The sequence below is a fragment of the Stegodyphus dumicola genome, chromosome 2 (assembly GCF_044657685.1).
Source record: "Stegodyphus dumicola isolate Sdum_Otavi_A_Nest chromosome 2, ASM4465768v1".
Classification (NCBI taxonomy): Eukaryota; Metazoa; Arthropoda; class Arachnida; order Araneae; family Eresidae; genus Stegodyphus; species Stegodyphus dumicola.
The window spans coordinates 215,877,246-215,904,485 of record NC_140769.1 but is presented as its reverse complement, the minus strand read 5'-3'; the positions used below and the strand labels follow the sequence as shown (position 1 = coordinate 215,904,485).

Here is a 27,240-nt window from a genome sequence, read left to right as displayed (position 1 = left end):
AGTAATTTTTTCTTTTTCGAATTTCATTTTAATTGTTTAAGTTGCATGTTTTTTTTTTTTCGAATAACTGTTTTAAAAATTTCTATTTACCTATTCGAACTGCGTAAATAAAGGTGCATTATTATGTTATTTTTTTTTTCCCCCAAATAGTTTTCTTTATATATATATTTTGTCATAGTTATTATTTTAGGTAATTTTTAAATTTTTATACTTTTATTTTAATTGTTTGTGTTGCATTGTCTCTTCAGATAATTGTTTTGAAATTTTCTATTTATTCCTTCGAACTGAGCATTTTAAATATATTTACTAATATAAATTTTCCAGAATTTGATTTTATTTATTTGAATTGCGTTTCTTTGTAACCCAGACTACGATGCGTTTGAAAACTGCGTATATTAAAAGAGAAAATACAGTAAAGCACAGTTAACACGCCTTTCAATGTTCCGTTCAGAAAATATATATATAAATAAGAGAGATGTATAACCAACATTTTAACTTAGGATGACTTGCATAAACTGCTTTAAACAGTTTTATCATTGTACCCATTGCTTTACACAATTTTATCCTACATTTGGTTTCTTAAAATGTTATTCATATTTTAGTCAAATATTTTATTTTTGAAATCCCAAGAATCAAATATCATAAGATTAAAAAGAAAAAGAAAGAAAGGTTTTAAATTTAAAAAAATACAAATACTAAATTTTACGCAAAAATTTTATTTTTTCTTCTCTTTTTCTTCAGGCATTCTACTTTATTCTTGTTCTTTTTCTTTAGGCATTCTGCAAGTATATTAAAAAGCATCCAACTTTTCGAAATATCTTAGTATTTCTGACAATCATTTTAAATAAAGTTATCGCTTTCGATTTCATAAAGGCCCACAAACGGCCGAACGGTAAAGTTGCTAAACACTGGTAGTTCACTCCGGGGTCGAATCCCAGTAAACGGGCTGGTTGCATGGGCGTTTTCGTGGATTTTCTCATGTGTACCGTGTATGACAGCTGGTTTCCGTTAGAAAGTTCTTCACGAAGTATTTCGTCAGAGCCTTTATCAGTCTTTTTGCGTAAATGTTTCGCTTTTATGGAAAAATAAAGAATCGAAGCAAATATACTTAGGATAATGGACCAAAACTGAAAAAATTTCCCCTCTCTCCAAAAATAAAATATTGAAACTTCGACCTTGAATTTATTGGGTTATCGAAATATTTAGTTTAACTTATCTACTAAGTCCTAGTTCTGACAACAATTCCGTCAAAAATTCCGAATTACTTAAGCTAAAGTAAAAGATTTAGTATATATTCACTGGTATGTTAATAAAGTAATCAGAGTGTAATAAAAATAGATTATAGAATTTACACTGATCCAACTTTTTGTCTGAATTCACAACATGTAATGGAAGATAAGGCTTGTCTGTTTGTGACATGCCTCTAAAAGTAGATGTCATACTCCTTTTGTCTCTTCAATGTCAAAAAACTTTCCTTTGAGAGGCAACTTTAGTTTTTGGGAAAGAAAAAAAATCACAAGAAGACAAATTTGAAGAACATGCAGGACGATTGAGTACACATACTTATTTTCGGAACACAAGCGGTTCTCCGACTGGTTATTGAATAATGAAAAGATGCATTGTCATGCAATATAAAACATTTGGAATACGTTTTCTGACTGAAAACGTAAGATTAAAAGTCATCTGCTTAATTCACAGCCATTTACAAGTCAACTACTCGGGCAATTGCAGAATCGTTTTGATCCTGAGCTTGTAAGACAAACCTAATATCACTGGATTTAAACACTTCTTTAATCTTCCGAGAACGTTCCTTCTTTAGCTCATATTCCAAGAATATTAAGTGAATACAATTATTGCAAAAGAAATTGAATATTCATTTGCACTACGGCTTGGTAGTTTACTAACGAGTTAACAAAACTTAAATTCTGCTTTTTGTGTCTAAGAATACAACTTTATTTTAAATATTTACAAATAAAATATTAAATTGGAGATTTAATTGCAGCCTCACCAGTTGCCTAGCATTTGAAGATTGTTAAATACAAATTGTTTGTTGCTAAGACTAACCCAGGCTTGCATGGTTGGTTTTCGTAGTTTTCTAGGTTCTCTTTAGAAAGGTTCTCTATGAAAGCATCTTAATCAAATAGCTCCCATGTTCTTTCTATGTTCAAATAACCAGCTAACCTAGTTTAAGCACGATTTCCAAGTGAAGTTACTAGCAAAACCCGAATACTCATTAAAAATCATGTAGCTTGCCAGTCAGAAGTAACATGAAAGATACGGCGCCAATAATTGAATTGCTGTTACGGTAAGCTGTTTCTAAACTTTGATGGTCATTCCTTAATTAAATAGCCCAGCAGCGGCCGAGCGGTAAAGACGCTGAACACTGGTAGTTCGGACTGAGGTTCGAATCCCGCGAATGGGCTGGCTGCATGGGCGTTTTCATGGTTTTCCCCATGTGTAACGTGTATACGAGCCCGTTTCCCTTAAAACGTCCTCCACGAAGGAATACCTCCCTTTAGGCAAATAACCCTCAAGTGCTTTGCCATAATTAAATAATCCAATCTAATCCTTAATTAAATATAATTGATTTGTAACTTCTACTAGAACTGACGGTAAGAATTGAAGTGCAAATAAATAATATCGTGTGCAATCTTGATTAATATAAAATTAAAAATATTTGCATTCAGACAGAAAGTTTTTTGAAATATCTGCAATTATTTTATAAGAAGGATTTATTAATAACCGTAATAATTACTTATTATATTACTGATAATTTAGGATTCAGTTCTTGACAATTACATTCTAAATTAGAATTTAAGGATATAATGAAAATACGCTACGCACAAAAATACATTTTAGGATAAAAAATGAGTTGATTTTTTATGTTTTAAAACTTCTTAAATTCATTTAATAAACATCGTATCCTCGTTGTTAATTGAATCCAGAATGCTGTGTGTCTTTTATATAAGTATTCTTACTTGTCCACAGAACCTGCTGCCTTATTCAGCCATTAAGTAGCTGCAGATCATTTCTACATAACCATTGAACTTCCATTAATTCAGCCTCTAGAGGGTTGTATGTTTATATCATAATTTGACTTTTATAAAAATGATTATTCTAAATCTTATGTTTCTATAAAAATATACTGTGCTTTAAAAATGTGGATGATAGCATCAGCCGCTCTTTCAGCCACTTCAAAAGCAGCAGTTTGTTTAGAAATAAATTATGCAGTTAATGTCATAAAATTCAAATAAACATCAAACGAAAATTCTCAGTTTTAGACAATTCGATTTAAACGAAGTAAAGTAGCAGACGATTTAACACCGAAGGTAAAAATTTACTCTTTCAAAAATTTACTGTTTATTTATTTATTTATTTTGTTAAAAAAAAAAGAGAGAAATTGAAAAAAAAATAGTTAAAAATTTGAATAATATCATCTATAATTTAAAAAAAATATCTTTTCATATAGTATTAATAAATATTTATTACGCATCATTGAGGGAAAAAATGTCATATAATTATATCTCCCTAGAATTTTACTTGAAATTTAAGGTTAAAAATAGCTGTGGCAATTCACTGTAACAAAAATCCATAGACCACATTTGGCATTATTATTGCTCAAAAAAAAGATGCCAAATTTCAAAACGCGAAAATATGTAAATTCGTGTATATCTTAGAAAATTTTGAATAAAAAATTCTAATTTTTTGCAGACATGCTTAAAAATACACCTACTTTAAGATGATGGTAAAAATTTTATAGGTCATAATTCAAAATGTTTTTCGAAAAATTTATAAAAATTATTTAAAAATAGGAATTTAAAAAATAGAACACAAAAAATGGGTAAATTTTATTTGGAATGAACCTAAATTTCGAAATGTGAGAGAAAAAATCAAAAAAGTTTAATAAAAAAAGAGAATAATAAATAAATATTTGCCAAATTCAATTAACATTGAGGAGCTAAAATTTTGAGAGCTAATATTTTAAAAACTACTCGTACGATTTTTACAAAACTTGGTATTATGGCATAATTTGAGTTGTAGAATCGAAATATGTAAAAAAATTGGTATGTTATTTCAGAAAAAGTCCGATTTTGTGTCAAAATACCTATTTTAGAATAGTGCTATATATAAATCTAATATATATCCTAAGTCGCGCTTTCGAGACAGGAAAAACGCAGTTTGAATTTTTTCAATCGGCCCAGTAGAACGGAAGATATAGCACTGTCCTTTTTTTTTTTTTTTTTTTTTTTTTTTTTTTTTTTTTTTTTTGAGCAGTGTACATTCTCTAACTTCACAACGAAATCCTCTAAAACACCTACTGTATTTCTCTCCAAGGCTACTTTTTTTTAATACGTCTTTATCAATTCTCATAATTTTGTTGCATTTTAAGACAAGATAACAAGGAATTGGCATATTTATTATGCAATTATTCTAATCAACCACTGTATTGTCGTTCATTTGCAGGAAGCTACAATTCACAAAACTCAATAGAAATTAACTCCTGATATCATAAATAAATAAATCACACGGCAGTGATAGGAATGTGTAATTGAATAAACCCTATTTATATTCAGAAACTTTTCTCTTCTTGGCATGAGCAAAGGGTACATAGTCATTTCACCTTCAAGTCATATTTTAATTTCATAAGATTCAGTGTGAGTGATTGAGTGTGAGGGATTGAATATTTGAATCCAGTCTTTCTTTTCAAAGAACTAATTCTCTTTCTTAAAGTCCTTGCTTCATCTCTTGACAAATTGCAAGATGTGAAATCCCTTGCAGCAAAAAAAAAAAAAAAAAAAAAAAAAAAAAAAAAAAAAAAAAAAGATAATATTAAAAATGTGGTCATGAGAGCAATGGTTATAAACACAATTATCACTACAAAAGAAGCCAAAAAAAAAATGGAGACTCCTGGCCCCAAGGAAATAAGCCAAAACATAAAAGTACCACATTGTATGGCTTTAAAGAAAAGTACCAGTATATATGCAACACATTTTATTTCATTAAGTTATTTACTTAATAACTATAAGACATAAAAGATATAGCACATGCAATAAAAAACTTAAAATGTGAGATACAAATCATTTTATACTATAAGAATGACCGAGTTAAAAAAAAAAAATGAAACTTAAACAGAAAGTTCCTTTTAAGTTCATAATTGTATTTTCAATGAACTTTTAGCATTATTTATAATGCCCACTATTCTGGGGAAATAATTGTTTATATAAATTCACAACAAACTATACAATTCAAAAATTTTCGTTAACACTCTGAGCGGCACAGGATTTTAGATCCGTGGTGAAGACTGGTTTTTAAACAGCATGTATCAATTGAGTTTGTATAATTACTTATTTTAGTTTGTATTTTCATACACTTACATTCATTAAGATGATATTTACATTATTATAGAAAATAAGAAAGCAAAATATCTTAAAATATAAGCTAATATATGCCAAGTTCCAAAACTTCTGATGACCGGATAAAGCTGGTCATAATGCCAAGAGGGTTAAACAATCAAATACTCAAAACAAACAAAAGAATTAAAAGTAGAGTGTAATACAAAAACTTAAAAGATCTTAGGAGGGAAATAAAACAACCCCAGCAACTAGTAATGATCACAAATTGGTATCTCTCTATAATCACTTTTCAGCACATGAACAGGCCATACGTGCACGAAGTTTAAATACAGTTACTTAACTGTTACCTAAATATTACTTATTACAACTGTTAAATGTAAAAAATACTGACAATTAGAAAATTTAATTTTAATGGGTTATTAAAGCCAAATATAAAGCTCAATTCAATTTTTTTTAAATATAAATTTTAGGAAACAAAAAATACACTCTTGTCTTTTTATATTTTAAGTATATTTTTTAAAATGAACTTACTGGTGTAACATATTCTGATATCATCTAATGATTTTCTTATAAATGGGTTTAGTTATAGCATATTTTATTACTTATTTTAATAGTCTGTGAATTATAATTTCTAAATAAAACCAAAGCAAAAATATTTTGAAGAAAAGATAAAAAATATAAAATGAAAGATACGTGCTAAATGGTCGTTAATTCAGACACCCATAATCCGGAATGATCTATAATCTGGACCTCAAAGCTACAAACTTTCTGCGCATGCGCCGTGTTGACACATGTGCATAGGCGTTTACGCGTGCGTGCAAGACCTTTACGACTGCGCATATTGCATGTGCACAAGCGCAGAATACGTTCTCGCGTGCGCGTTTTATGTATAAGCTAAAATTATCTAATTATCTATTTCAGTTAATGTTGATTATTGTGTTGTTCCTTAATCTTCGAATTGGATCCGGCTTATTATTTTTTGCAGACTGTAAGAGCAATTTTATAAAAGTAAACACGAACTTTCGATTATGTCAAATAGAATTTCCGATGCTGGAGCTCCCAAAGGATCTACAAAACGAAAGTATGTTTCGATGTTCATCAAACAAAAAGTGGAATTGCTGCAAAAAATGGATAAAGACATGAAGAAGGTGACAGAGAGGTTAGTGAAAACAAAAAAATTTCGTTTGGCAAGTTAGTCGGTATTTTCGACACAGCAATTACGGGACTTGAACAGTGGAACTTTGTAACTGAACAAGAAATTATGTCTGTTTATAGAATTAAAGAGAAAGTATTATCACATAAAAAGAAGCAACTTAAACAACTTACATTGAAAGAAATGTTTAATACGGTAAACAAATAAATATTAAGCTTTTTTTTGTAAATTTTGATACCCTTTAGATCATAATTGTTCTTTATTTCATAAATTGCGGTTTCATATTTTTAATTTTAGAATTTCTGCATGCCATCTTACGAGATTTAAACTGATGATCTATAATCCGGAAAAATCAATAATCCGGAATCGCTGAAGTCCCGACGAGTCCGGATTAACTACTTTTGACTGTATATGATTTTTGTCCATAAGATAAAAAATTAATAGCGATACATGAAAAAAGGATTTTTTAAACTCAACACGCATTTCAGTATACTGCTCACATCAAGATTTTACCATCAAAGAACACAACAAAATTGTAAAAAAATCATTCAGGAGTTATATAATTATATTAACTATCAAGCAGCAAAGGATTTGACATCAAAACTCTAAAGTTTCCTCAAAAGGTATTAGTAAGCAGTATTTTCTGGATTGTAATTCCAAAATGATTCTACTACTGTATACTCTTAACTTTTCTCTCAATACATATACTACCTTAATTGTCTGGACATGTTTCAAGATGCATGTGTATGAACTTAAAGGTTATCATAACAAATTTTTTTGAATATATATATATATATGCTGATTATCATAAATTAAGGAAACATCACAAAAATAGCGATAACTCCCTCAAAAATAAGCCAAACCATGTAAAATTTGAATAGGTTGCCAAGTAAGAGTAGCTGAGTAAAACTTCAATATGCAAATAAGTGGCGCTGCACTTGGAATACGTCATCTGCGAGGAGAATAAAAGTCCATGTTTGAGAGCAAGCCCACATATTTTACTGTGATAGTGACATCAGAAATGTGAGATAGCCAATTCATAACAAAGATCTCCAGGCATCATTTGCCTGCAGAACTACGATAGAAAGCCATTGGGAGATTAGAGGCAGGATAAAGTCAAACAGAAGTGGCCAGATGGCTAAATGTGAGTCATAGTCCGTGGTTCATAGACTTTGGTGGCGATTTCAAACCACAGATTCGGCATCTAGGAGGTTCAGCCAAGGACAGCCAACTGCTACGACGAGCGATGATGACCGATATTTAACATTATGTGCACGCAAGAATAGAACCGCTACTCCGACTCTTTTTAGATCCTCCCTTGCTGCAGCCACCGGAAGGTTGGTGTCAACATCAACTGTGCACGAAGGTGGTCTGTATGCAAGATGACCAGCCATTTGCATGCCGCTCATGTCACGCCATAGGAGGGACCGTTTGCAGTAGGCACGACAACATGTCCACTGGACGCCTGATCAGTGGAGGGCGGACGGCTCTTTACGGATGAGTCCTTGTTTAGTCTAGAAAGCGATAGTAGGCGTTATTTGATATGAGAGAACCTGGAACCAGTTATCATCTGTCAAACATTTGTTAAAAAGATGCATGGGGAATAGGCAGTGTCTGTGTTTGGGGTGGCATCTCTTTGGGTGGACGCACAGACCTCCATGTCTTTGGATGCTTTAGAGAGAGCTGCTCTCAATACGCCCCCTCAGACCCTTGCCGCGATTGCAACTGTTTTGCAAGAACAATGACTTTCGCTTCCTATGGAACTGATAGGCCGCATAATTGAAAGCATCATGCATCGCTGTATGTGCTGTACTGCTTTTAGAGGCGACCATATTATTCCATATTGAAGGTACTTTTTCCTTAGCAAACTGACACCTTCGATTTGTTCATTTTATACATGTGCTAATTTCTATTTTACCATAATTGTCTGGTAATTTATTTTTATGTTATTTGATACCTTACTATATGTTGTATATTGTGGATAAGTTTCATAAAATTCTACATGTAACTTTTTCAGTAATCGTGATTTTTGTGATTTTTCCTTAATTTATGATAACCAGTGTATGATTAATACTAAAAAGTGTTCTTGAAAAATATCTTAGTGCTGTGGTGTTGATTCTCATAAAAATAAACACCTGCATATTAGTAAGCAAAAGTTTCAAATGTAATGATAAATGACTTGCACAAATTTGGCATCCATCTAGAAGAAAATTCAGTACTTTCTGATTATCTGTACCCTCAACCTAAAAGTCAGAAATTCATTGCTAACTTAGCATAACATTTGCAAACTTAATGACCACTAATTTTTCTGCCAGTTTATATTCAAAAAGTAACCACCATTTTCAGAATGGCGGCAAACAAAGAATTCCACGCAAGAGCAGTTAGTTAATAAAATTTAAAAAGCAAGAAATATCAGTAACGAAATATTTACTTTTGGGGGGATCCTTTTTTCCCCCTTTCATTGCTGTTCTCTAAAACACAGCCATTTGTTTTCACAAAAAAAATCACAGACTTTCACAACTTTGGCATCCATACAATATCAGGATTGCATACTGACCAAAATAGAAACAAACAAGATGCATTCCTGGACTGCCACATAAATAATTGTTTAGTGATATGTTGGGTCACTACATAATTATTTTGACAACATAGTGCTTTGCTCACGAATACTTTTTCATGACTTTACGGCAGGGTTGTGAATAATCAGAAAGCATCCAAAATTCTAAAAAATGCAACCATATAAAATCAGTTAGTGTTCAAAATTAATTTTATTGTTAATACAGCAACTCCAAGAAAAAATATATGAAAAACCATATATGATACTTACCAGTTACATTTGCATAAATATTTGGATCACTTTCATGTACCGAATCCTCAGGCTGCATCTTATTGCTATTTTGATGATCCAGAGACAAATCATAAACATACTTATTTGACTCTTCATTCTGAGCGTATTTTTCTTCGTGCACTGTTGTTTCATTCAATTTATCAACACAGGCTTCTTGTTTGTGGTTACGAGTAGGAGACACCACAGACATTTGTGATTTATTTTCAAACTCCGCTGCACGAGAAGACACAATGCGTACTTGATTTGGCTTAGACATGCGAGATAGTTCACTTCGATAAAGCTTCATTCGTTCCATTGATTCAGCTAACAAATTTCCAGATTCAAATTGGTGACGCCGTTGAGCAACTAAATTTATGGATGGTGTTTCTTGGTTATCGGTGAAATTGAAATCACAGGGCAATGAATTACTCTCACCTGAATGATGGCAGATTGTAGCAGAGTGATTCAAACTATGATCAGTAGAAAATTCTTGTGATATATCTTTTGTATTTGACATTTTGTTACTTCTCCAATAAGATGGCATTTGAAGATCTGACACACACAAGCAACTAGAGTCACTGATCCTATCACAGGCTGGATTTCCACCGGAGTATCGAGGCCTATCACACTGATATGGGTACCTATTAGGATTGGGCAATATTGCCCCATCAGTTCCCTGTAATGAGTCCGGGTTATTCCTTGAATCTTCCATGTTATCACAGTGTACTATATCATCAAAATCTGACATGTAAATAGGATAGTTCAAGTTCTCTTCAGATGAGAAAGATAAAACTGACGTTGGTTGATCATGACAGAGACTATAATAAAAATTAGCAACTGTATCTTTTAATTTTGGTGGCTGCAAATTACACAATTCATTGTTTCTCAGTTCCTTGTGATGATAAAGTCCTTCATCTTCACTGAAGCATCCACCCTCATATAATTCTTTCTCAGGTAGAGGTAGATCATAACCCTTCCTTTCTAAATCTTGCACTACCTGCAATGTATTAGGTAAGTTTGAATCCTCATTTGTACTGTGAGCAAAGCTGGGACCTAAATACATGCACTGTGAAGACTGCTTTGGATTTTCTGCTGTCTTATTAGCAGATGCTTTAACTTTGTTAAGTACTCTGCCAGGATAAGTACCATAAGATGACTGTCGATATAAGTGATTTGATTGCCCAGTACCTGAAGGAAATGAAGGTACAAGGTACTTGTGTTGTTTGCCCTCTCTATGCACAGGTTGATATGCAGATGAGGCAAAATACTGTAGGCATAAAAATTTATATAATTAAAATATACCAATAAAAATTACTTTAAAAAATTAATTATTATTAAAATTCTACTAAAAATAAAATAGATTAACTAAAAGCAAAAATAAACCAATCCTCATAAAATTCTGTCTAAAAATTTATATAAAAGAAGGAGTGCATCTAACATACCATTATCAATACACAATTATTCCACCATTATCAATAGTTAATTTTCCACCTTACTTAACTATGATTCTCCATCAAAATTTTAAAATTGTGTTGCATATATAATTCTTTCTAAGCTGTTGTTACAAAGAATTCTTTACATGTATAATTTTATTAAATTCTTAAGTTACCTATAATTCTTAACAGTGGAAAACAGTGATGAATAAGGTCTGAAAGAACCATGTGAAAGCCATTCCTGCAATAGTTATCATTGTTGCATTATTACTTACCATTACTTAATTATTTCATACCATATAATAATTTTAATCAAAATTTATAATGATTTATTACATTTAAAATAGTATTATATACAGTTGAACCTCAGATCATGAATGCCTTACTTCATGAACAAATTATCTGAACAAAAAACACTTCAAATGATGAATAGTGTTTCGGGTTAAAAACATTCAAGTCAGCAACATACGAGTTTCAAAGGTGTTTTGAAGTAAACTATGCCACATAAATAATACTCAGGTTCTTTCAGAAAAATCTCTTTAACATTTTCCATTACTTATCTCTCATTAGCAAAAGTTGGCAGCAAGTGATTTACAAAATCATGAGCTCAGCTTAGAAGAAATTATGATCTATGACAGTGTGTCTCAAAACAAAACTATGAGTTAGGAAGTTAACAATGAAGACGTGGAGTAGCTACTAACGAATCACACAAATGAGCTCAATTTGAAAGAGTCGCAATATTTTCAGAAGCATCAATAAAAAGCACTTGTATAAGAAATGTCTTCAGAAGGAAAAGAAGAAAAATGATAATGAAATTCTCTGATCTATGAAATTTGTGCAAAACAGTGCACAGTGCAGAGTTTTATCATAGGGATATCATCTTGATAAAGCGAGTCACACTGTGACAAATCTGAGTGAAACAGAAGCTAAGTTAATCTTAAACTGGCATTTAAAGGAAAGTCATTTAAAGAGTCGAGTGACATTTAAAGGAAAGATGAAAGATGTGCCCTAATGAGAATTACTTGACCATTTTATGGACAAAAATTTTACATCTAAACAATAACATCTTCTTCATTATTTTCCACTTATACCATCTCCTTACAGTATAATAAAATTAAACAAAGTTTTCATCTGTTTTATCTGCTAATATAGCATTTATCTCCCCCCCCCACACACACACACCGGTATTCTATGGTTTGGGGTGATGAATATTTGCACAAAGTACTGTTATAAAGTTTCAATAATCAATCACCTCTGGGCAAGGAATGAATTAATTCATTTTACATTAGGTCCTAAGGATAAAATTCTTTCTGTTTACAAAAAGTTCCATTGATGAATGGAATTAAATTTGTGATGGAAGGACGGAATTAAATTTGTGAACCAAGGTTTCACTGTATAACAGTAGTTTTACAACAAAACAAATTTCCATGGATTTATATAAATTAACAGCAGTTTGGATATACACCTTCAAACAAGAGTGAGAAAAGAGTACAAGAAAAGATCACAAAAAGGTCTGTGCTTCAATTATTATTACTTTACAATAGAAGAAAAATATGATATTTGCAATAATCAACAGCCATATTTGTGGGGGGGAGCCATATTTCATGTAATAGCGGTATTTCAAATTTTTCTAATTATATTGTGCAATAATATTACTTTTAGCTCTTAAAAATGTCTAATGAAATACAAAATTGGCCTCCCTTTTTCTTATTTACAATTATTATTAATATATTTTTATGTTGCTTTTACAAAAAAAAAAAAAAAGTTATTAAAATTTTAAGGGAAACTTACTCAGGTGATTTCTTCAAATGAAGCAAAAATGTTAGATAACTTTGAGGTTAATTCAATTATACTCTGTTGAAAAATTCATAAAAAATTCTTGTCAGGAGGATGAAACTTGAAGTATTGACTTTAGCTGACAGAAGGCATTAGCAAAATCTCTAAAGGAGGAATATGTGAAGTGACTCATCTAGAACAATACTGAGTGTTCTAGTGCAAACACAGTTAAATTAGCTTTTGACCATTTATTACAATATATTAGTTTGAACAAAGAAATCAGGATTTCCACAATCCAAAACACATCCATGTCATACAACAATAACCTTATTAACAGATTTCTTAAACAGTTCATAACTCCAGTGTTTTCTGTTATCAAAATGGTCTACATCATCTTAGGCAGATTGAATTATCTCAATATTATAATCCAAAATATTAATAATTATCCAAAATATGATCGCCAGTCTGATGGTTACCTGAAAAGGCATTCTGCCAATGCTTAAAGGAATATCAGAAGTACTCTGATGGTGTTAGTTTCAAGGTCACTGGATAATATAATTTTTTTAATGTTAAATAGAACTGCCTTACATGCATCTACCACAAACTTTTTAAACATAGGAATCTTAAATTTCATAGCTGTCGTAAAAACTGACAGCTGGTTGAGAAACAAAATTCTTTAATGTGAAATATACTTCTTTTGTCTGATGTATGTGTAGATTCATCAAATCCTAATGAGAACGAATCACACATTTTTAAGTCACTCTTTAACTGAAATTGGATGTCTTTTGAAATATTATGTATTCTTTCGATAGTGTTATCTGACAACTTAGGTCTTCTATTGCTGACATAATCTCACTTTTATCAAAAAACTCCTCAAATAAGTAATCAGCACCAGTTAAAAATACTTCTTTTAACATTTTATATTCAAATTTTTCGCAGTCTGTCACTACAGCATGGGCATGTAAGAGTATGTGTCTAGTAGATTTGTACAATAGATTATCATGTAAATACGATGGATATTGTAAGTGTGTATGGTGTTTGTGATGCTAAGCAACAATTTCCATTGTTTCTTTCCAGAAGTTTGTCGAGTTGCTTGGTTTAAATATACCTGCATGCAATGTGTTTACAATTCATCCTCCTGGAAAGGCTTTTTCTTCTTTGTGAGCATGTGAAAAAATATGAATGAAACAATAGTGGCATTTTTATGTTTTACCAAAGGCCTATTGAAAACTGACAATTGAGTAAAAATCGGTTTGATTTTAGTCAATTTATTTTCTTCTTTATTATTTCAGATTTAATGAATGTCACATTAAAAATGGCATGAATTGACTGGAGGTGATGTTCAATATAATACTTTTCAGCACTGCAGCACTAGTGCCACATAAGAAACATTTACCTTCAAAATTGGCAAAACAATATGATTATTCCCAATCAGTATTAAAATTATAGATTGTCTTTTGCTTGAATCGCTCATTTTGGGATTAAAAAAACAAAGTACAGTCAAAAGGTCTTTAATCGGGACATCCATAATCCAGTATGATCTATAATGCGGACCTCAAAGCTACAAACTGCGCATGCGTAAACACATTGCATGTGCATGTGTTTACGCATGTGCATAATAGGTTTATGCATGCGCTTTTAATGTATAACGAACGGTATAAGCTAAAATTATCTAATTATCTATTTCAGTGAATGTTGCAGATTGCGTTTTTCCTTAATCTTCGAATTGGATCCGGCTTATTATTTTTTGCAGACTGTTAGAGCAATTTTATAAAAGTAAGCTTGAACTTTCGATTATGTCAAAAAGAATTTCCGATTCTGGAGCTGGCAAAGAATCTACAAAGCGAAAATATGTTTCGATGTCCATCAAACAAAAAGTATAATTGCTACAAAAAACGGATAAAGGCATATCCTTTGTTTCTCTAACCATTCCGAAATCTGTTTATCAATTTCACGCTGCTCTGAGGGAGAGCGAAACGTCGCGGCTTGCAATGAACTGGAAGTTGATCTGTCAGCCCTATCCTCATCTTCAGAGCAGATCATTTTATTCGGCTTATAATTCCTTATTAAATGTAGTATTTCATCTCAATGTACTCCCTCTTTGATATGATTTAAATCAAATTCCTTGTTGTTATATCACGAATACACATCAAATAGTTTTCTGGTTGCAATTTTCTAATTTTGGCTATGCGTAATGTATGCCTTACGCATGCACGCATTGAAAGAAATGTTTAATAAAGTAAACAAATAAATATTAAGCTCTTTTTTTTTTTTTTTTTTTTTTTTTAAATTTGATACCCTTTAGATCATATTTGCTCTTTATTTCATAAATTATGGCTTCATACTTTTAATTTTATAATTTCTGCATACCATCTTATCAGATTTAAATTGATGATCTATAATCTGGAAAAAACGATAATTTGGAATCAACGAAGTCCCGATGAGTCCAGATTAAAGACTTTTGACTGTATATCAAAACAATAAAGTAGGAGACACCAATAATAAAGAAGGAGATATAGACAGTAAAAATTGGAGCATATAACTAGAAATAAATATAGGATGGCATTTAGGGGAATGACCATTACATGGAAGTTTCCCTTCACAGATGGCATCAAATTGCAAAACAAACAATTATACTTTGCGTATGGTGCCATCTGCAAACAGGGGCATACAGAACAGTGCTACAGGAAGGCATTAAAAATTATTTTTAATGCATTCATATTTGACATTTTATTTTTATTTAACAAATAACCGGGACAAAATGACAGACTGGCCAGGACCATACCTTCTTCAAAATGGCAAAATCCTAGTCAAACCCAGATGTCTGGCAAGCTCAATTAAAATGATAAACATATAGTTAAAAATTAATTGGTCTAAACAGTCAAAATAAAGTGAGAAATGAGATAAAATACTCTAGATTGGCAAGTTGAAACCATGTTTAAGCAAAAATAAAAGTACGGGAGCTTTCGCAGACGACCCATCTGCTTGATCAACTACACTGAAAAGAATGATTTTATTATCAATGTTGGAATTCTTTTGATTTCTGCAGGGTTGCTATACTCAGAATTGATATCCAGGTGTATGGAAGACTAAAGAGAAGATCTCTATTGCAACATGAATTGGTAGTAATTGCAAGCACTTCTCTAATTTTGAGGCTATTTTTATATCAGCATTTGGCTATGATTTTGCCCCTATCCCATTCAGTTATTGACTGTGAATGCTTGGCAAAGTGTTTTACTAAAGACGTATTATTTTTATTGATGGCCTGCTTGGTAGAAAGTCTGGAGATGTCATTTTTATGTTAGGGAATCTTATTTATAGTTTCCTAGATGTTGCAAGCCAATATATGTCAAAATGTAGTATTTAACAAACTCTACATTTTACAAATTTCTCTACTTAGCAAAGTTTTTCAGAGGATTCTGCCTTAGAAATCAATTTTCTTGTATAAAAACTCCAAATGGTGAAGTACACTCTCTACTTAATGAGGTTTTTGAATAGATAATTTTTTGAGATTTTTCTTTTTACTTTAAAATTATTCATTCATTTGCTGTGACACACGTGTACATGCAGTTATGGTTCTAAAAAAAAGCATGTGGCTTATTACCTATTATTACATTCCATTCTACATGAGGGATGAAAAGTGAGCAGGGGGGGATTCTCAAGCATTTGCCCACCTGTTAAAAATTCTCCAACCAATCCTGTTTCACAAACCAGTTTAAGATTAAGCAACAGTTGCATGTTACCTTTATTTCTGCTTTTCATGGTTTTATACTGCAAATAAGTTAATTCTGAAGTGAATGATACAAATGTCAAAGTGAACATTTAAAGAAAAAATGTTCGTTTTCGATGAAGTGAATAAAAGTGTAAAGAAGAAAGACAATGCCAAAAAATTCAGCTTTTGCAAAACAGTTTATCAGTTATCCTGAGAAAAAAAGGGACAAAATCTCATCAAGCTTTGATTTCACCATCCAAGTGCCAAATGTAAGAAAACTTGTGTTTATGAAGACATTGATGACACGATGTTAAAATAGCTGCGCACAGTGAGAGAAAAAAAAATGTAGCGGCATCAGAACCATTGATACTGGAAAAAGCTACAGAGTTTGCTCAAGGTTTAGGACACAGTGATTTTCATTTAGGCAATGGGTATTTAAAGAAATTCAAAAAGAAACTTAAATTAGTTGCAAAAAATAAGTGTGAAAAATGTGAAGATGTTAATGATGATGACTGTGTCATATGGAAAGATAAAAAAAAACTAAAAGAAATCATGCAAATATACAAATCAAAAGATATCTTCAATGCTGACAAATCCAGCTTATTCTATCAATGTTAGTTAGAGTTACTGTACAGATACAGAAAGAAATGAAAAATTGAAACCTTTACTTATTGGAAAGAGTAATAATCCAAGATGTTTCAGAAGTATTAATTCACTGATTGCAGAATATGATTCCAACAAAAACTCAAATATAACCTCAGATATTTCGGAAAAGTGGTTAAACAATTTAGATAAATACACTGACGAGCCAAAACAATATGACCAACACTCCATTTTTCAATGAACTTATCTGGATGACGGGTAGGCCACGTTATTAAATGGGAATGGCATTCTTGTACTTTTTTCAAGTGATGGGAAAGGCTGCTGATTTAAGAGAATTTGATACAGGGCAGATTGTAATGGCTGAATTCGGAAAGAAACTACATGACTAATAGGTTGTTCACGATCTGCCGTTGTATTAGTATTTATGTAAAGTGGATAAATGACAGTGAAACCAGTAGATGTTAAGGTGTTGGGTGTTTATGTGTCATCAAAGAAAATGAAGTGAATGATACAAATACATAGTCGAAGACTGTCCTGCTTGGTACATCAAAATTGGCACCAGACAGTGGCTTGCCAGACAGCTCAATACAATGTAGGTCCAAGTGCTAATGTTTCGGAACACACAGTTCAATGGACACTGTTGGATATGGGACTGTGCAGCAGATGTCCCACTCATGTGCCTCCGTTAACCAAGCATCATTGTCAATTATGCCTACAGTGGGCTCAAAAACATCGAGATGACCATGAATAAGTGGATGACAGTTGCCTGGTCTGATAAATCTCGATTTCTCATTCATCGTGTCAATGGCCCTGTTAGGGTACACCGTCTTCCAGGAGAACACTTGCTCCATCCCTATACAGAAGGTCATACATAGGCTGGAAGTGGCGGTATTATGCTTTTGGGGATGTTCTCATGGGTGGCTCTGGGACCCGTAGTTGTAGCCGAACAGACCATGAAAGCTGCAGTTTATCTGAACATGATTGTGGATCAGCTGCACCCTTACATGGCATCTATCTTCTCAACAGAAAATGGAATCTTTCAGCAGGACAACGCCCCATGTCACAAGGCTCGAATTGGGTTGGACTGCTTTGAATAGCATAAGGATGAATTCCAATTAATGTCCTGTCCACGTAACTTGATAGGTCTTATCCTGAAAGAGCACATTTGGGATGTCATGGAGCTCAGAGCTCAAACTCTACCATGTCAGAATATCTCGACTTTGCGTGACCACTACTTAGACATTTGGTACAACCTGTCTCCAGTCATCTACCAAGAACTTGTGTTATCTATGCCAAGGCAAGTTGCAGTTGTTTTGCAGACCAAAGGTCACAAAAGGTGGTTATTATATTTTGGCTCTTCAGTGTACATGGGAGGAGGGAATTGTTCTAGTGATAAAAACATGTACTGCTCACCCTCAAACTATCAAAGACAAGTATAAAAATGTTAAGGTTTTGGGGCTTTCCTCTATTGACCACTGCTAAACTGCAGCATCTGGACCCAAGGGGGATAAAAAATGTTAAAACACATTATCATGAAAAAAATTTTAGAGAAGGCCCCAATGAAAATTTAAAAGTAATTAGCCTTTATGTGTAGTAAATTTATGTGACAGTATATCTGAACTTGAACAATTGTGGAATTATGAGGTTAATGAAAACTATTCACTACTGTTTAAAAAAAAAAGCTGGCTTCATCACCAAGACTGGTACTAGTACTGATAATAGTACTGTCAATGAATGATGATGGAAAGATAAGGAACTGAATAATATGAAGCTACAGTTGTAAAGTGGAGAACAATTAGAGAATAATAAATGATTACATGATTTATTATTTATAGATAACAAAGTCTTAATTATTTATAGATAAAACAATGTCGAGACCTCAGGATTTCCTACTGAAGCATATAAATAAGTACTGGAAAGCAGAAAAAAGAGCAGCCAGAAAGCAATTGATGATGACAAAATGATGAAAATGTTAAAGAAAATGAATGTACAAAATCTTCTAAAATAAAGATCGTCAGTAAAGATAGTAATTCTAAAATAATAATAAAAAAGATAGGTTAAATGTATTTTACAATTTACAACATGGTTTTCAGTTTGAAGAAAGTGTACCAGAAGACATTTTCCATGCAATACAAAGATGCAAGGCTTATTGTGACAGGAAATGTTGTTCCCAATAATCAAAACAAACTAAAGAAACTGTTTTTTTAATGAATTTATGTAATATTCGTATGTAAAATTCACAGAATGGATACATTAAACATAAGTAATTTTGCATTTATATTTCATTTTATTTTACTACTATTTTACATTTAAGTTTAAAAAAATTACTCATCTTAAATTGCATTTTGTCATAACCTCCATTTTGCAAATTCCTCTAAGTAATGAAGTTTTTTGCAGGAACTATGACGTTGTTAGATAATGATTTCATTGTACTGCGTTTCTGAGATTCTCCGCTAATACTATTCCAGCTCCAGCTGATGAAGCAAACGAGTCCTCTGCAAAAACTCCTGATTTTCACTTATGATTAAGTGTGGTTCCAGGTGTATCAACTAGAGTATTTTGTCTCATTTTAAATTTTATGATGATCATATAAAATAAAATATTATTCATGCATATTGCAAACATGCTTATATTTCTTTAACTATTAAAAATTTTACATTTTACTGAAAGGTCAATAATTTTTTTATCATGGTAAATATAAAAAAAGTGGGCACAAGCAAAACATCAGTAAGTCTATAAAGCATGAAATACACCCTCCACAAATAAAAATATTTCCAGCAAGAAATCTAGAGAAAAAAAATTTTTTTTGACTGCTTCTTGCATGCAGAAAAGATGGAAATTTTCTTTAAAAATGCATTAAATCTCCTTTACTGATATGTTCAAATACACATTATAATATTACAAAAATATACCGATACACACACACACACACACACACACACAACAAAAAAAAAAAAAAAAAAGAGAGAGAGAGATCGATTCAGTACGTTATTCAATTCCATGATCAAAATAATACATTATTTAATATTCTTACTTTCTTAATTACCTTCTTTTAAATGCATACACAAATTTTTATTCTGTGAAATTTTAATTATAAATCAGAATGGTACAAATAAATCTTACAAACACTTACCAGTTGCAATATGTCATCTTCTTTGGGTACAACTAATAACCTTAGCCTCTGGCCACTGAAAATAATATATTAATTACAATTTTGTTTAAAATTTTTCTACTATAATATAATCTCAGAAAGATTTTTAAAGAATTATTTAAAAATTACATTTTTCCTGATTTCTGGATGGCTATATAATTGATGTTTGAATTAAAATCTAAATGAAACTATTCCAAAGATATAATAATTCTTTATCCCTTTAAAAATGCAAGAACAGCAAATATGCATTCTGTATGAGAATAATTTCTGAGATGGGGAGAAGCAACTTTTGGAATTGCTGTTTAAACAACTTCTGTCCATTTGCTTTTGTATTTAATAATTATTCTGCACAGTAAATCAACATTAGCTAATCTTTTCTATTCTTAGATATGCATTAATTTACTTAAAAAGAATATTAGTTTTTCTAATAAGAACATGGGAAACATTTAAAAGGCCATAATAACTTACCAAATTTAAAACACTATAAATGAAAGGATAAGGTGAAAGCACAAATCAAAAACATTATAAAGGTGAAAGAAGACTGATCCAAGTTTCTATTCATTACGTTCACAAAGTAAATAAATACAAGCTCATTTTAAGATTCCTGTATATTTACAAATAACAATAACTACTATTTTAAAGATTTGAAAAATAAATGCAGTATTCTAGTAAAAAAGACATAAATCATTAATATTTTAATCTAACCTCTTATAACATTTAAAATATGAATACAGTCAAAAGTCTTTAATTCGGACACCCATAATCCGGAATGATCTATAATCCGGACCTCAAAGCTACAAACTTTCTGCGCATGTGTCGGGTTGACGCATGCGCATAAGACCTTTACGGCTGCGAATATACATGTGCGCTTGTGCAAAATATGTTTATGAATGAACTTTTAATGTATAACGGACGGTATACGCTAAAATTACCTAATTATCTATTTCAGTTAATGTTGCAGATTGCATTGTTCCTTAATCTTCGAATTGGATTCGGCTTACTATTTTTTGCAGACTGTTAGAGTAATTTTATAAAAGTAAGCTTGAACTTTCGATTATGTCAAATAGAATTTCTGATATATATTTACTAATATGTAAAGAATCTACAAAGCGAAAGTATGTTTCGAAGTCCATTAAAAAAAAAGTGGAATTGCTGCAAAAAATGGATAAAGGCATATCCTTTGTTTATCTAAACTTTAACGTTTGTTTATCTAAACTATGTTTATCTTTAACGCCAAGGCACACAATGAATTGGAAGTTGATCTGTCAGCACTATCCTTATCTTCAGGGCAGATGTTTTTATTTTATTTGGCTTATAATTCCTTACTAAATGTAGTATTTCATCTCGATGTACTCCATCTTTGATATGATTTATATCAAATTCCTCGTCATTATAATTCGCTTCCGATAGCGAAGAAAGTAACAGAGGTTATTGAAAACGAAAAAATTTCGATTGACAAATTAGTCGGTATTCTCGACACGGCAATTATAGGACTTGAACAGCAGAACTTTGTAACTGAACAAGAAATTATGTCTGTTTATAGAATTAAAGAGAATGTATTATCACATAAAAAACGAAGCAACTTAAACAACTTACATTGAAAGAAATGTTTAATTAAGTAAACAAATAAATATTAAGCTTTTTTTTTTTTTTTTTTGTAAATTTTGATACCCTTTAGATCATAATTGTTCTTTATTTCATAAATTATGGTTTCATATTTTTAATTTTATAATTTCTGCATGCCATCTTACCAGATTTAAACTGATGATCTTTAATCCGGAAAAATCGATAAACCAGAATCGCCGAAGTCCCGACGAGTCCGAATTAACGACTTTTGACTGTATAAACATAAATTTTAAACATTTCTTTTTAAAATTTTTCTTATATTAAAAAAAATAAGAGGACGTGAAAGCAAATGTGAAATACAAGCTCGCAAAATTTATTTTTTAAACTAAATGAAAAAAGAAAATAAAGACGATACCACTTTTCAAAAATTTCCAATAATTTACTTCCAAAAAACAAAACTCTTCAGAATTTAGATGCACTATAAATAATATACAACAGGGTTGGCCAACCTGCGGCTCTTTAAAGGATTACTTCTGGCTCTCAATAAATGTAGAGTTCTCTTTTCATTTTTGTGTTATTATATTTTAAAAAATTACTATTGTTCTGTATGTGTTTTAAAATGTCTTTTAAATTACTGAGAACAAATATGTAAGTCTAAGTGCAACGTTGTAACAAATTTTATTTCTGTCCAAGTTAACAATGATATGACTCATCGAAAACTTCGTGAACGAACATAAACAGCTGCATAACATTTCTGTTCATCAGATTTTCTTCACCTTCGACTTCCTCGTGAATTTTGAGAAACATATGGGAGTCAAAGCCTTGTCTGGTTAATCGCTTCTCGACGAATGATGATCTACGTAATCGACCGACTCCAGACCGATTTTGAATTTGTAAACTTTCATTGCAACGGACAGTTGACATTGTGCTCTGGAGGAAACAATTTGCATCACTCTTGCTACGGATATAATTTGTAATCTGAAATTTTTGGTAAGTTAACTATAATTTGTTTCGTAGTATGTAACACGTGTTGCTATTGTTTCAATAACACAAAACTTGTATTTTCTAAATTTATTTATTTATTTCCAGTTCTTTTAAAAATATGAGAATAGAGAACAAAAATAAAAAAAGAAAATATGAGCAAGAAAATAGAAGTTTTAATAATGAGCGGGAGAAGAAATTTTTTTTCAATTAACAATAACAGAAAAGCATTATGTGTTATTTATAATTCTACAGTCAAAAAGTATAAAGCTAGCAATTTACGTTGACATTATAAAACCAATCATCCTCAGTTTTCTAATCAGTATCCACCAAATGCCAAATTAAGATCAGATAAACTTGCTTCTTTAAAGTCAAATTTAAATACACAACAGTCAATTTTGATGACCTTTAGCAATCAAGCTAATAGCCACATATGTGGCTAAAGCCAGTTTTGTTATTGCCCGGAATATTGCTCATGCAAAACAACTGTATGGAGAGGGAGAGTTTATATATATATATATATATATATATATATATATAAAAGACTTGGAAGACATATTTAAAGTTTTAGATCCAAATAATGCAGCATTTTGCAAAGTTGTTTCGCAAATTCCCATCTCGAGACACACAACCGAATGACGCATAACAGCAATTAATACATCTCTTGAGTATAATTTAAAAAATGGTTTGAAGAAATATATTCCATTCAGCTTAGCCCTTGATGAATCGACAGATATCACAGATCTTCCGCAACTGGCAGTTTTCATACATTTTGTTTCACCTGAATTCGTTGTAGATTTAGTAGCAATTCAAGAGCCATATCTTGTGGTGTCGACATTAAAAATGCATTAGATTCCATAATGAAAACTTTTGGTGTGCCTCTTAATAAACTTGTAAGCACTGCAAGTGGAGGAGCTCCGGCAATGCTGGGTAAAAATAAAAATTTAAAAAAAAAAAAAATTTAATTAAAAAAAAAATGTCTTATTGGGCTTTTAAGAGATGATTCTCAAATTCTACAATTCACACTGATTCACTGCATAATTCACCAAGAACATTTCATTACAAAATATTTAAAATATCCTGATGTTATTAAAACAGTGTTACACATTGTAAATTACATTCGCACTAATGCATAAAAATCACCGACAATTCAAAAATTTCCGTGAAGAATTAAAGGACGAAGAACTTCCAAATGAGATTAATTTCTTAATGATAATGCATAACGGGATAATGGAACATCTGCAAACATTGAATTTACAATTGCAGGAGAAAGATAAAATAATATCCGACATCTCACAGTATATATTTAATTTTCAAACTAAATTACAACTTTTTCAAAAGGGCATTAAATTAAAACATTTTGTCAGTTTCCTTGAACAGAAAAATTTGTTCCAATATTAAACAAGAAAAACTCAACGAGTATACAAAAGAGCTAGAAGGAATATTGATGGAATTCCAAAATCGATTTCAAGACTTGAAATATTTTAAATCGTCTCTTGATTTTTTTTCTGAATCCATTTGAAATTAACATAATTCAAGGTGTTTTCCATTTCCAATATACAGTCAAAAGTTGTTAATCCGGATTTGTCGGGAATTCGGCGATTCCGGATTATCGATTTTTCCGGTTTATAGATCATCAGTTTAAATCTGGTAAAATGGCATGCAGAAATTATAAAATTAAAAATATGAAACCATAATTTACGAAATAAAGAACAATTATGATCTAAAGGGTATCAAAATTTACGAAAAAAAAGCTTAATATTTATTTGTTTACTTTATTAAACATTTCTTTCAATGTAAGTTGTTTAAGTTGCTTCGTTTTTTATGTGATAATACATTCTCTTTAATTCCATAAACAGACGTAATTTCTTGTTCAGTTACAAAGTTCCGCTGTTCAAGTATTATAATTGCTGTGTCAAGAATACCAACTAATTTGTCAATCGAAATTTTTTCGTTTTCAATAACCTCTGTCACTTTCTTCGCTATTGGAAGCGAATTATAATGATGAGGCATTTGATTTAAATCATATCAAAGACGGAGTACATCGAGAGGAAATACCACATTTAGTAAGCAATTATAAGCCAAATAAAATAAAAACATCTGCCCTTAAGATAAGGATAGTGTTGACAGATCAACTTCCAATTCATTGCGCTCCGCGCGTTAAAGATAAACAAAGTTTAGATAAACAAAGGATATGGCTTTATCCATTTTTTTCAGCAATTCCACATTTTGTTTAATGGACTCCAAAAGATACTTTCGCTTTGTATATCCTTTACATATTAGTAAATATATATCAGAAATTCTATTTGAAATAATCGAAAGTTCATGCTTACTTTTATAAAATTGCTCTAACAGTCTGCAAAAAATAATAAGCCGGATCCAATTCGAAGATTAAGGAACAACGCAATCTGCAACATTAACTGAAATAGATAATTTTAGCTTAGCTTATCCCGTCCGTTATACATTAAACGCGCATTCGTAAACGTATTTTGTGCACACGCAAATTCGCAGCCGTAAAGGTCTTACGCGCATGCGACTTTTGACTGTAAATATGACCCAAAAAGCATCTGAAGAATTAGAATTAATAGAGATGCAAGATGATCAAGCTCTACAATTAAAACATAAGTTGATGCCAATTACTGAATTTCGGAAATTTGTACCAGAATCGAAGTATCCTGAATTAAAAACGGCTTCTTGTACAATTATTTAAATATTCGGAACAAGGTACTTATATGAATCATTTTATTCCACTTTAAAATTCGTGAAATCCAAACACCGATCAGTATTAACTAACCAGCATCTCAAAGAATTATTGAGAATTGCTGTCACCAATTATTCACCAAATTTTAAAGAATTATCAAGAGAAGTAAAATAAATGTGTTTAATTTTTAATATTTAAATTCAATACAAATATTTTGTATTTTTTATATGTTTTCAATAAATATAATTTCTGTAAACAAAAATTTTAATACCTACTTTTGTATACCTTTTAAATACTTATTTAATTGTGGCTCGCGAAAAATTTCAAATTTTGAAAAATGGCTCGGACTATAAAGGAGCTTGACCACCCGACATATAAGATGCTATTCAAAAATTCCTAAAATTTCTATGTAATTACTAGCATATATTACAGCTCTTTCTGCTCCATCACCTTTAAAACGTCTTCTATAACAATATGGATATTAATCCCATGAATGAGAAGCATTCAAGATGCCATTATGTATATTAGAGGATTTATTTATTACCTCAAATTCTTCCTAGATATTTATTTTTGGGGCTAAATGCTTTCTCTTTCAGCTTTATTTTCATTTTAAGAAAACGTAACAGGGAACTAAATTTGGTATGACAGAAGAATAAAAGGCAACTACCAAATTAAAAAATATGAAAAGTTCTTGAATGGTAAACATATTAACCACTCAAATGTGGCAGCGATTCTATAGGCGCTCATCCCATTCAATAAAATTTGCTAACATAGGCTGTAAAACAATCTAGCAACTTCAAAAGTATCGTAAAACTTCTAGAGCTATGCTGATTGAAGGTCATCAGAATAATAATCACTGTCAACTGACATTCTGTTGTTTTTGACAAAGTTAAACCACCAGTATTTTATTGTCCTTCAAAAAATATGTCTGTCCCAAGTTTTTTTATTCATTTTATGAATTTGTGAATACTACGTTTATAATGCAATGCATTTGTGTTGTTCTTTCATATATTCTATTTTCAAGCATCATGAAATTGCAGAACATACCAAATTTATTGTTAAAAAAAATATGACATTCTTCGAATAAAGCCATATACCACTTGACACATTTTTGTTTTGTTTTGCCATATATCCTGGGCACCAAGTGTCACCAGCTGTGGAAAAACCCCACAAATGATTTCTGTATTGCTGTTAGAGGGCGCTTCGCTTCTGAGAAAGAATGTTAGTTTTTCAGTTTGCGATGTAGTTAGTAGTGAACCATCGATGCAATCCAGGTTGCTTTGGAAATAAAATGATTATTTTTGTAGATTGTTGAAGTATTTGGCTTCAATTAGACGTAAACCATCCTTTTGCGGCACGGTGCATTGGTGCCTGGAACCTTTGGCCAATTTAGAAATTTGTGTTTTATAATTTTGGATAGCATTTTATGCGAAGACAGCCAAGGTAAGTCTGTATTTTCTATTTTGATATAATATAGATCTTATTGCTAAACTGAAATCAAAACGAAAGGTATTGAGGACCGCAGTGTCCAAGATATTAAAGAAAATTGAAACTGAACTGAGTAAAGATGATAGTAATATAAATGTAAATGTATTAGAAGAAGTTTTAGACCACTTAAACGAAAAATAAAAATCCTTCAGCAATTTAGACGCTCAAATAGAACAAGAATTAAAAGTCGAAGTGGACGAACTTGAACTTGAAATCTCATCCATTTTGGAATATGAAGAGAAAATTCAAGTGTGGCAGTTTAGAGGAAAGAAAAAGTTGAAAGAATTGAATAAGCTCGAAAATTCGGACAATGCAAGTAGGGATATTTCTAATGAAACCGTTATAGGATCCCAAAAAGAAATCGTATAATCCAAAAAGAAAGTAATAAATTCACTTGTCTTCCAAAATTAACCATCCCTAAATTTTATGATGATCCTTCGGATTGGTTAGAATTTATAGGTTTGTTCGAAAATGCTATTCATAAAAATCCCAATT

The 27,240-nt window shown here is 31.3% G+C and overlaps 1 protein-coding gene across 7 annotated transcripts in view; it reads right to left on the bottom strand.

The window, feature by feature from the left end:
- Positions 1 to 27,240, bottom strand: part of LOC118198647 (rho GTPase-activating protein 23-like) — a 136,442-nt gene that overhangs the window by 49,980 nt on the left and 59,222 nt on the right. For all 7 annotated transcript variants that reach the window (XM_085811748.1, XM_085811749.1, XM_085811745.1 and 4 more), the window contains 2 exons: positions 19,992 to 20,046; positions 9,335 to 10,601 (listed from right to left, as the gene is read on the bottom strand). In XM_085811748.1, coding sequence (XP_085667874.1) covers positions 9,335 to 10,601; positions 19,992 to 20,046 — 1,322 coding nt within the window. The remainder of the gene's footprint in view (positions 1 to 9,334; positions 10,602 to 19,991; positions 20,047 to 27,240) is intronic.